The sequence below is a fragment of the Anguilla anguilla genome, chromosome 12 (genome assembly GCF_013347855.1).
Source record: "Anguilla anguilla isolate fAngAng1 chromosome 12, fAngAng1.pri, whole genome shotgun sequence".
Classification (NCBI taxonomy): domain Eukaryota; kingdom Metazoa; phylum Chordata; class Actinopteri; order Anguilliformes; family Anguillidae; genus Anguilla; species Anguilla anguilla.
Window position 1 is genome coordinate 16,302,455 of NC_049212.1, and position 12,089 is coordinate 16,314,543.

The window sequence follows — 12,089 nt, forward strand, 5'->3', positions numbered from 1 at the left end:
ATAAGCTGGGCCCATACCCAGAAAAGGGCAGAGTATGAATCTTGGATCAGGCAACCCCTGTCAATATCCTAATCTCATTCATTATGAGGTAAAATTCTACACTGATCCTTGATCAGGACTCCTACTTTGACATGTTGCATGAATACAAAATGTTACTAAATTGAGTCTAGCACCTTCAAGACTTTATATTGGAAAGGTAATTCATTTAGGATTATTGGAATAACTTTAGACAGTGGTAGATAGCAGTGATGTGGATAGTGTCCAATAATGAATAATGAACAGCTTCAGTGCACCTTGGCATAGATTCTACAAGTCTGTGGAACTCTACTGGAGGCATGTAACACAATTTTTCCAAAACATATTCCCTCATTTAGGGTTTTGATGATGGTGGTGGAGAGCGCCGTCTAGCACGTTGGTCCTAAATATCCCATACTGTAGGTGTTCAACTGGGTTGAGATCTGGTGACTGCGAAGGCCATAGCATATGATTCACATCATTTTAATACTCATCAAACCATTCAGTGACCTCGTGTGCCCTGTGGATGGGGGCATTGTCATCCTGGAAAAGACCACTTCCATCAGGATAAAAATTAATTTAACCTTTATTTAACCAGGTAAAAGTGATTGAGAACAAATTCTCATTTACAATACTGGCCTGGATAGGATAGGATAAAGGTGATTACTTGTATTGATTTGCAGTGACCCTTCACTCTAAGAGAACAAGTGGACCCTAGACATGCCAGGAAAATGCCGCCCACAGCATTACAGAGCCACCGGACGCCCTCGCTGTAGGGGTCAAACATTCAGGCCTGTATTGTTCTCTTGGTGTACGCCATACATGCACTCGCCCACTTGTTGAGAATATTGTGAAGGATGACTCATCTGACCATATCACTTGTTTCCACATCTCTGTAGACCAGTGCTTGTGGTTTTTGCACCACATCTCTGTAGACCAGTGCTTATGGTTTTTGCACCACTGAACTCCCTAATGTGCATATTTCTTCGTAACGAGGGGTTAATGCGCTGAAACCCTACTATAATAATCCCTCTCTATGTAGTTATTGACAGACTGTTCTTGCTGAAAGTCTGACCATGTCCTGCATTGACATCTCAGTCACCTGAGGAAGAGTTGCTCTTCTGTTTTTTTATTACATATCCCAATTCACAAGCGTCCCAGTCATCGAATGTGCACTTTTGACTTCAATTTCCAACCCTATTTACAAAGACACAAAAAAGGATACGTTAAAAAGTTCAGCTTGTAGGCTACTCATTGCTACAAACTACAATTTTTACGAGTATGGCTCATTCACGACCCGTTCGTGGGAAGGCGGAAAGATGCAGCGTAGCCTACTCCGGTGTGGAAGAGGTGCAGGTGCTTTCGGATGACGAGCCAGCGGAATTTATACACCTCAAATTGTGGGGGACTTAAACTTTTCAACCGATCGTATCAATTATTCCTAGATTTGTGATCACGCTACATATTAGGTATTAGTTAACCGGACAAAATCACGCATCAGTTCGACTAGGGACCCGCTATCAGATTTCAGAAAGGAGAACGAATCGCTTCCGCCTAGCGCCGTGTGAATATCCCTGAGTTACAGGGTACGTGGGACGCTTGTTCACAACGCTATTTATCCTTGTGAAGATGGCGGCTCCTGTTGTAGCCAGCCGGGCTGGATCCGTCAACAGCGTCGGGAACAGCCCCACTGCAACACCCAACAACCCAAATAATAATAACAAAATAATTCCCAGTTACCCCGAACTCGATTTTAGGTCCGGTGCAAGGATTGAGGAATTGAACAAGCTCATCCAGGAATTCAGCAAACACGATCAACGCGAATATGACGACCAGAGAGCCTTGGAAATTCACACCGCGAAGGACTTCATCTTTTCTATGCTTGGTAAAGAAAATTGGGCAAGTTTGTTAACGCCTTATCCTGTTGCAAGCTCTAATTAGGTTAGCTAACTTTTCTCGAAATCGATATAAATTTTCAGAAAACCTCACTGCATTCATTGATTGGTTATAGCTGCAGGAATCTACCTTGTGCAGTATTTTTCGCGTAAGCTAGGATATAGTTCATCGAGTTCATTTGCTCATTTTCAGCTCAGTGAAAGGCATTTCTGAATGCACTTTTCATTAGCATTGAATACAATTAAGTTTTTGCTAGCTAGCTATATCGATAGATGATTATAATATTACCTGTTATTTCCGTATTGCCCCAAGCAGAGTGAGCATATAACGTATTTACGTCAGGTCACTTACTCGCAGGTGTGTGGTCAAAGCCCACCGATGAGCAGGTGTCAGTTTCTATAATTGCAGAGTGTTTTTATTTTAAAATTAGTGCTCATAATGAATCGACCGGCTGCATCGTGTGAACTCAACCAAACAAACCACATATCCTGTTCACTCCCCAAAAAAGAAAAAGTAGCCTATTATGTTAGTCGGACTGAAACATGCTAGCTGGTTGTTTTCATTAACAACATATTTTTTCATTTGGGGTTTTTTTTGTTTTTTTTGTTAGCAAGGCAAGGCCCAGTAATTGCACACCCGTCAAACCATGCGAACAAGCAAGGCTAGCCGACCTGTCTTACATCAGTGAAGACATTAGGTTCAGAATTCATTAATATAAATGGTTTAAATTACTGAAAGCGATGACGTAGTTACATTTGTGAAGGGTTGCTACCCTGCGTTCTGCCTAAAACCTACCAAAGTGGATTGAGGCATAACCTGTGAATAAATGACGTTCCAAACTATATTTCTGATTCGCTGTTGTACAGGTACAACATGCCAGTATCGCTAATTTTTAACCACATATTGCACGATTGGTCCTGTTTTCTAAGTTAAATATGACGGGGCCTTTTAATTGGAATCGTATCCCCACTGTTACCTTTCCTATAGTCACATTGGCTTATGATAACGCCACCTCAACGCACACTAGCATGATTGAAGGTGCACCACAGTCTTTCTCACTATTAGACTGGAGTACAGAAGGCGTAGGATCCTGGATGCATTAAAGTGGGAAAGAAAACTCTGCTGAGAGGTGCTGTCTACACCGATTAATTAATGAAAAGCAGAATGTCTGAATGTCCTGACTGTCCACATCTGCGTATGCTTACCTCAGTCTGCTGTGTTTGAGACTGTAGTAGTGTAGACCCTGGCCTGCATTTGGCGTTTGTGTAGTTCTTCATAAACCAATAAAGTTAAGCAGCCTATGGAAGATTTCTGTAATGAAAATCGAGGTTCGATCCTTACCTGTGTATATTTGGTTTTTACGAACAATTACAATATTATTGCAGTTATTGTAGCTGAAGTATAGTATGTGCTGATTACAGGCATTCATTTCTTAATTGCGAGCAAGCAATTAAAAATTCTTGAAGGGTAGGTTGAAGCAGTGATGCATTATTAATATAGAGTATTTATGGAAGATGTTAGAAATGTTGCATGGGTATGTTTAAGGTTTTCTCCCTGTGTATGTGCCATTACTAACAAACAAATATGCTTGGGGGTTCATTTCTAAATAGCGTGTACAGTGACCTTCAAAAGTAAGGTAACTGTAGAGTGATACTTGTTATTTCTTGGTATGTATTTATGGTATTTGGATTTAAGAAAAGGTGAATATGATGAATATGAAAAGATTAATATGAGACAAAAGTACTGGCTATCAAAGTATGTCAAAAGATGAATGAGACATTAGTACAGACTATCAGTTTCATGTTATTTAGGCCTACATGCATGAATGTTTTACCATTTTACAGACACTGCTACTTTTGTGATCAGTCTGCTCATTTTCAGATGTGCAAAGTTAATTTAACAGTTAACAGAGATGTCAACTGTTGCTTCAGTGTTTCCTTTTGCATGGGTTTTTTTGCACATAAAAGAGCAGCGAGTGTCTGTTGGTTTTAGCCTTTGTTTTCACACCATTATGAAGACCAGTGAAGTAACTATGGCTGAAAAAGAACTCATCTGTAAGCTGAGAAACAGAATTCATTAAGAAGGATTGCACATACATTGGGTATATCAAGTACAACAGTTTAGAAAGTCTTGAAATCAATGAAGCCACTGGTGGACTAAACATCGCACACGTCGGCCAAGGATGGCTTCTGAAGTGGAAGACAGGCAAATCCTAAGACCTGTGAAGAAAAACAATAAAACAATGGTCATGACATCACCAGCAGACTCCTGATGGCAGGGGTGAAAATATCGCAAGGCTAAACTGTAAAACTGTAAGAGTTCTGGAACAAAGTTTTATGTGCAGCACTTCTTCTCTCATAATGACCAGTATTTTCCATATAAAACTGAATGGAGCCCCACATTTTGCCTAATGTCTGTTATGTGGCAGTATTTATTCCAGCTTCATACAGTTACCCGAGGGAGGCTTCACTTTTAAGATGCTGTCAACCAACTTGGGTTCCACCTCAGATGGTTTCATTACATTGGAAATTGTGCACTTTTCTGTCAGAAGGGTGATGGTCACAGTGATCTACCATGTAATAGGCCTACTGTACCATATGGTTCTCACAAAATAGTTTATCTGTAGATCTGGTGTTGAAAGCAAGGCTTACAGTGCAGTGGGATTAGCTTGGAGCTGAGTATTGAGGAACTTAAGTGCATCTTTTGCAATTAAACAGTTCCTGGGTGGGCTGCCGTGCCCTCGGGTACTGAAACCATAATTGCTTCAGTAAATATCCAGCTGTGCAGTGGGAATCCATGAATTGTAAGCTTTGTAAGGCTGTGTAGACACTTAGACTTTAAATGTCAAATACCGAACCACAGCCGTCAAGTCACTTTGTTAGCTATTGTGAACATTTATGGTATGCACAGCCTGAAGTAATGTTGCTCATGTTCCAGAGATGAACGATTTCAGTTTAAAATTTTCACTTTTCATTTGGGGGGATGTTCAGGATTTGTAAAAGTGGGCATATAGTCAATCTGAGCTGTTGCTTATGCTGTAGGTATTGTCAGAGACTTAATTTTTTAATCATTAGGCTATGTAATTATTACATAATGAGGACTCCTAAAAAAGTGATCAAGTATTTTTCTTCATTGAATTCTTAAGATGAATCTTTATGTGACATGATGTGCAGCACAGAAGGAAGGTGTGCGGGGGTCAGTCTTCATCTGTTTCTTGGCTAAAAAGTTTGGCATAAATGCTGATATTTAAGGGACCCATTTTTTTACCTTTCTGTTTTTACTTTGTCTTGAAACATTATTCTGAGCTCCTGACTTAATGTGATTGTGGCACTTATTACCTTGGGTAGGGATGTAATAATTCCCATCTGACGGTCTTACCATGGTCTCTTTTATTTGGCTGAAAACATCATTGGTCCTCCAGCTGAAATGAGTGAAGAATGGCTATTGAACTTCTCAGTTTTATGTTACTAATTGTTGAGGATAGTAACCCCCTTTTCTGCAAAGTGCTTTGAGATCCTTAAAAGCTTAAAAGGCGCTGTATAAAATGGATGCCCCCAGGCTCCGCCCTAATGAACACTCCTGTTTATTTATCTTATCAGCACTGTGAGGACAGGCTGTAAACTGAGCTAAAGGTGGTGCAGTTTGCCTGCAGTGCCCCGTGAGTCACCCGTGTTTTACTGTGGGTGACACGTTCAACTAGCTGATGCTATATTACCCACAATCCCTCCCCTTCCTGCTGCCTCATAAGATGTCTTCAGTACTGATATGGGGCTCTGCTGGGGTTTACCATTTTCATTTTTTTTTGCTGATCAAAAATTGGTTAAACTTTTGTAAACAAAAAAGGGGGGAGGGGGGCAAGAAAATTTTGCTCAGTATATACATTTTCAACAACTTCTGAAATGGGACGTGGGATGCAAGGCAATAAATGCAGTTTTATATGAGTAAATGCAAAAAAGTGTGGATCCAGTACAAAATGGATCCAGTGCTCAAGATAAGTTAATCTGGAAGCTGGCAGTGGCATAAGAGGGCATGGCATCAAGAAGACACTTGAAATTAAAATGGAAAAGGTAATCAATATGCCAATTCCCCAGTTTCCAAGTCCCTAAATTAAATGAGCTATGAGCTGAACTGAACTGAAAACTCTTCTATGTTAGCTATTTAAAGAAAATCTCCCCTTTTTAAGGCCACAATACATTAAGTATGGGAGCAAAAAAATAAGCTGTATTTAATAGTAATTTTTTTAGAACTAGTGTAATGGGACCAGGTAAGCCATAGGTTTCAAACTAGAGTCTTGGCCTCTACTTACTTAATAGTCATGCTCCTATTGCTTCTCCAGAAGTGACATCACAGTCTGCAGTGGACGCTCACCTGCTAGCTGACGTCTCTGAGCTCAGCTACACTGGTGCATGTATAATTTCTTTAGTCTTGTCTTTCAGTGTTCCTGCTAAAAGGTCAATATTTAGGTCAGTTTTGTTCCAAAACCGAATAACTGGCTTGGAAAAATGTTTGAGCATTGAAATAAAGGGTATTTGACCTCAAAGTTTGTTCAAATAACTATTGAACCTGCTTTCATGTTTTCTGGGACTATAAACTTGGATTTACTATTGTAATTCCTATGATCTGTTAACCAGCTTGAGAAATGCCATACTACTCTGTTAACGGAAGCAAATACGTAGGACTTGTGTGATTTGTGGATAGTCTCTGATGCTTCACCTAATCCTGATCCAGATGTATATTAGGATGACCCTTTACTGCTGCCACGGGTTCTTATGAGACTCATGAGTTTATGGTTTTCTGTGAGATGGAGCACTTGCCCATTGTAACTGTACTGGGGCCCATAAATCATGTTGTAATAAGTCCCATAATTACTCAATTTTATAAGTCCTTTGGACTGCCTTTCCTTTCTCTGTCTTTCATTGATGATATAGACACTAGAAACAGACATGCAGTCAGGTAATTGCGATGCCAGGGTCAAGGACTCTGCTGTGTGGTGCAGGTCATGTGATGGACTAGCGAGACTGTCTGGGGCCACTGTACCTGGGGGGGGGGGGGGAGGGGGGGGGAGGGGTGGGCTTGTAGGGAGACTGGCAGTAGATCAATAAGAGACTCAGAGCAGTATAGAGTAATGCACAGAGGACAATGCATCCTCGCAGATCAACCTCCCGTGGTCCAGAACCATTCTTCTCCTCTGACCTCTCCTCCTTTCTCAGTCGGAGTGAAAGCAAACCCATTCCTGAATAACCTTTCCCTGCCCTCTCCGGCTCACAGGCATGGTGCAGAAACTGGACCAGAAGCTGCCGGTGGCGAACGAGTACCTTCTCTTATCGGGCGGCGTGAGGGAAGGCGTAGTGGACATGGACCTGGACGAGCTCAACGTCTACGCCCGGGGAACAGACTTTGACCTTGACTTCACCCTGCTGGTGCCCGCGCTCAAATTGCACGACCGCAACCAGCCGGTGACGCTGGACATGCGGCACTCCGCGCTCTGCCACTCCTGGCTGAGCCTGCGGCTCTTCGACGAGGGCACCATCAACAAGTGGAAGGACTGCTGCACCGTCGTGGACCACCTCAACGGCGCTACCAACTACTTCTTCTCGCCCACGCTGGTGGCCGACTGGTTCTACGAGTCCATCAGCGTGGTGCTGCTGGAGGTGCAGAAGAAGCCGCAGCGGGGGATGCCCAAGGTGGAGAAGGTGGAGAAGAACGGCACCGTCATCTCCGTCATCCTGGCGGTGGGCAGCAGCCGCATGCTGTACGACATCGTGCCCGTGGTGTCCTTCAAGGGCTGGCCGGCCGTGGCCCAGAGCTGGCTGATGGAGAACCACTTCTGGGACGGGAAGATCACGGAGGAGGAGGTGATCAGCGGCTTCTACCTGCTCCCCGCCTGCTCCTGCAGCGGCCGCAAGGAGAACGAGTGGCGGCTCTCGTTCGCCCGCAGCGAGGTGCAGCTGAAGAAGTGCATCTCCAGCAGCCTGATGCAGGCCTACCAGGCGTGCAAGGCCCTCATCATCAAACTGCTGTCCCGGCCCAAGGCCATCAGCCCCTACCACCTGCGCAGCCTGATGCTCTGGTCATGTGACCGACTTCCAGCCAATTACCTGTCCCAGGACGACTTCTCCGCTCACTTCCTGCTCGGCCTTATCGACGACCTGCAGCACTGCCTGGTCAACAAGATGTGCCCCAACTACTTCATCCCGCAGTGCAACATGCTGGAGCACCTGTCGGACGAGACAGCCATGCTGCACGCCCGCAGGCTATCCTCGGTGCGCTCAGACCCGGCCGAGCACCTGCGCACCGCCATCGAGCACGCCAAGGCCGCCAACCGATTGACCCTGGACCTGCAGAGGCGCGGCAGCGTGGCCAGCCTGCCCTCGCCGCAGTCGGACCCGGGGGACCAGCAGCCCGACGACCGCCTCGCCAAGAAGCTGCAGCAGCTGGTCACGGAGAACCCGGGGAAGTCCATCTCCGTCTTCATCAACCCCGACGACGTCACGCGCCCGCATTTCCGCATCGACGACAAGTTCTTCTGAGCAGCGCCCCTCCCCCCCCCCCCTCCCCGCCCCACGTACCCCCCCTCCTTTCCTGTCTGGAACCATTGCTGTTTTTCCCCTGGTGATGTTTTCTGTTAGAGCGTTGTGATTTATATTTTCCTGTGTTTTCCTCCCCCCTCCCCCCCCCCCCCCAAACACAGGAAGACACGGTGGTTGTCTCTGTTACCATGGTGACAGTGGTCTGTAGAACTCCACTGAACAGGCCTGGGAGGGGCTGGAGAACTGAAGGCTCGGAGTGCTGAGTGTAGTTCGTTCTCCACACAGAGGACTGTAAGGGTGGCTCATGCCACAGCTGAACGTGAAAGTGGAAATTGTTTATGAGGTGTACACGAGGGACAAGCTTTAGTACTTTAAATTACACCTGGCTCTGTGCCAGGAGGCCAAATTACATTTCCGAAAGTCATCTTTGACCATTCCTGTGTATAGATTTTTACTTCTCCACTGTGATAGGTTGAATTAATTATAGCTGGCTACTTTATAACTACATATAATAACCTGTCTTTTTTCAATCATTGCAAAATATACAGAAAATTGTCTTTTGAGAAATGTAGAATATGCCAAAAGCTGCAGGATTATGGTTGATGGAGAATGAGCTCCATCCTCAAGTGCAATTAGTCGAGTACACACACACAACCAGTCTAACAGTAATGTTTACTGCATAGTAGTTTCATGGGAATATTTCACAGAATGTAACATTTGCATATTGTTAGCCATTTCTAGACTTCCAGGACTTTGTCTTTTATGCAGAACTCAGTACTTTATCCAAACATTAACTGTAATTTACTTTTATTTATTAAAGTACACTGATGTTTTTTGATTATGCAAATTCAATTGAAGATGAGAAGACATGCCATGACATGTACACGTGCTTGACTGCTGTATAACTCTTAGACAGAGGATCCTCTCTCTGTTGACATGAATCTATTGTACATCTTTACTGTTATCATGGATTAGCCTCACAGCTCGCCTTCGGGAATGGACCAATCCCACAGCCTCACCTCTGACAAACTGCACACCATCGCTGTCAGCGGGGACCAGACTGACCAACCTCGTCACGCTCGTGGACCAATCCAGCAGCTTCACCTGAAACACAAACCAATTGCCTCACGTCTTGCCTTCACCATTGGCTAATCCTACTGCCTCTCTGGCCTCACCGACCAATCCTGCACCACGTCTTTGACGCTGACCAGTGAAGTGTTGGCATATCATGGGGGATGTAGTTCTCCCGGCTGAGAAACGTCTCTGCTCACCTGAAGTGACCTGTACCAGGTACTGCGGAGCCCCCGAGGGAACACTGCTGGGAATTTGTGATATGAGCTGAGCATGACCCACTTTTAGAGAGAACTTTATATTGACTATTTAAGCTACACTTGAGATTTAACTAACAATTACAATGGAAGGTAGACAACTAAATCCAATTATGTGATTAAGGGACTACATTTGATGCAGACTTAAATGGACTGTGATTGATCACGCCTGAAAGGTGGAAATGTTAAATGCAGCTATAAACCCAAGTAAATTCCAAGAAGAAGTGGAATCTTCAAGAACATTCTTTGGCCAATTCAGTGCTGTGATTCATATAAGTATGTATGGGTGACAACTAGTATGTATATGGTTGTTCAGGATTGTCCTCTGCTGACTGAGTTTCTAAGCTTATATTTGCTCTTGTGTAAAATAATTCTGTATCCCATAACTGCTGTGAGTGAAATGTGTTCTAGATCTCATGTGCAAATTAAAAGTGTCCTGTGGGACTTGGTACGGTGGCTGCAATGTGAATGCTCTCCAGTGCCACTCTGCATGGGGTAGTGAGTGCAATCACTTGGCTGCATTACTTGGGTGCGCAGTTTGAATGAATACAGATAACCCAACACGTTGGGCTTATTTTTGCCACGGAAGGTAGAATGTGTCCTTTGACGTTATATATGAATTCAGAATTGCTGTGGTCTTAAAATAATTTTATGAAATTCATACAGTGCTGTCCAGTTTGTCCCTATCCTGGGCTGGTTATTTTAGTTTCCTGCATTCTCAGCACCTGTCAGCACACCTGCAGTACTGCCTTGAATACAGTCCCTCCTACCCACGGTCAGAAAGGGAACCATGCTTATTTCCGAGGCCTAGATTAATGCACGCTACTCTCTTCTATCCACAGTAAACATAGGAATGCACATTATATCTATTAATCCACTCTACATGAGTGACTCAATACTGTCCACAGTAATGCAGCTTTCTACATTAACTGTCCACAGTTCATATTGACCGCTCCCTGTCGCAATCTGCCCATGTAGTTTCCATTGACCCGTACTGACCTGTGCTAAGCTACATTATCGGTACTGACCACAATGTTGCCTCACTGACCCATACCACACTGGTACAGACACTGACACTCAACCCACTCACGCAAGACTAAGCGCACTGAAGTACACTTGCCCACAGCAACCGGGCCGGTCCGCTCTGACCTCAAAGGTCCGAACAGAACAAGGACAGATAGTCCTGCTGATCATTGCATCATCGGCTCTGATGCAGTGCGGTCTGACTTGTGACGTCTTTCCCGTCTGTCCTCTCTGTCATCCTGCTCATATTTCGGCATTCTTTTGGACTCAGGTTAGGTTGTATAAACGGTGTGGCTCATGTATCTTTCAACAGTGGATGTGCTTTGAATTTATCCTTCCTGCTGTCCTATGACTTCAGATTTAAATTCCCCATATGCTTTAAGAAGAAGCTTTTTTATATGGTTCCTTAGTATAGTAACACTAAATTAAGAACATATACAAATGCAGAAATAATCAATGTCCTTGTGCTTCTATCATCATCTCTGCAACATGTAGTTATGGAGTTTTTGCAGGAAATATACTGTACTGCAGTTATGCTGTACTGTACAAAAGCACATTTTTCCTTTATTCAGGAAATGGCCCAAACAGTCCAAAAAGCTGTGGGTTCCCCTTCCAGATGCATATGACTGGAGACATGTAAACATCTAATCTTCAAATAGCCTCACCTCTTCCTAAATATGTTGGTGCTTACATCATTACATCATTGTGCCCACCTCCTCCCCCTATCTCTCTTGCTATTCTCTTTCTTTTTCTTCATCTGCTTTCCTTCTGATCTACAGGTCAGAAGTGAAACTCGTCAGTTCTCTGTTCTGACACGGTATAATTAATTTAGAGTTCAAGTAATTTGGCACGATGTGTCCCCTTGAGATTTGGTCCTGTAATCTCAGCTTCTGTCAGTCGGCAGAACCAACACTGCGTGTTATCATGGCAACCTATTCCAGTTACCTCATTAATCTACTCTCACCCACTGTTACTATGGCAACCTACACCTGCACCCATCTTCACAGCAAGTAATACCCACACCAACTTACTACACTTCCATGCGTCACTTTACAGATTTTTTTTATGACAAGCTACACCTGTATAATACAAATACCATGAAACCATCTTCCTCTTGAATACAGATTACTGTGTTACAAATAAAAATATTTTGTATTTTCAAATCAAAGCAATATCATGCTTGCACATATTAAAACTACGTACATCTTAGTTTTGTGATACATATCTTGCTGAACCCTTGCACCAAATTATCCATCTCACTATCATAAAATGTGGTTACTGTAATTTTGTATGTGTC

At 43.7% G+C, this 12,089-nt stretch overlaps 1 protein-coding gene across 2 annotated transcripts; it reads left to right on the forward strand.

Annotated features, from left to right (window-relative positions):
* The first annotated feature begins 1,159 nt into the window (after positions 1-1,159).
* On the forward strand, positions 1,160-10,225 carry LOC118210209 (protein MB21D2). Of its 2 annotated transcripts, none has more exons than XM_035386209.1 (2): positions 1,160-1,900; positions 7,180-10,225. In XM_035386209.1, exons 1-2 carry the CDS (start codon positions 1,645-1,647, stop codon positions 8,439-8,441), a joined length of 1,518 nt encoding a protein of 505 aa, XP_035242100.1. In that variant the 5' UTR covers positions 1,160-1,644; the 3' UTR covers positions 8,442-10,225. The 2 variants fall into 2 exon arrangements, with proteins under 2 accessions (XP_035242100.1, XP_035242101.1); XM_035386210.1 differs by having other exon boundaries at positions 1,785-1,914.
* The last annotated feature ends 1,864 nt before the right edge of the window (positions 10,226-12,089 follow it).

Excerpts from the sequence above, each read along its gene's own strand:
- LOC118210209 (XM_035386209.1), top strand. The coding sequence starts at position 1,645 with ATGGCGGCTCCTGTTGTAGCCAGCCGGGCTGGATCCGTCAACAGCGTC. Across the intron at positions 1,901-7,179 it reads CTTCATCTTTTCTATGCTTG|GCATGGTGCAGAAACTGGAC; the intron begins GTAAAGAAAATT and ends TCCGGCTCACAG.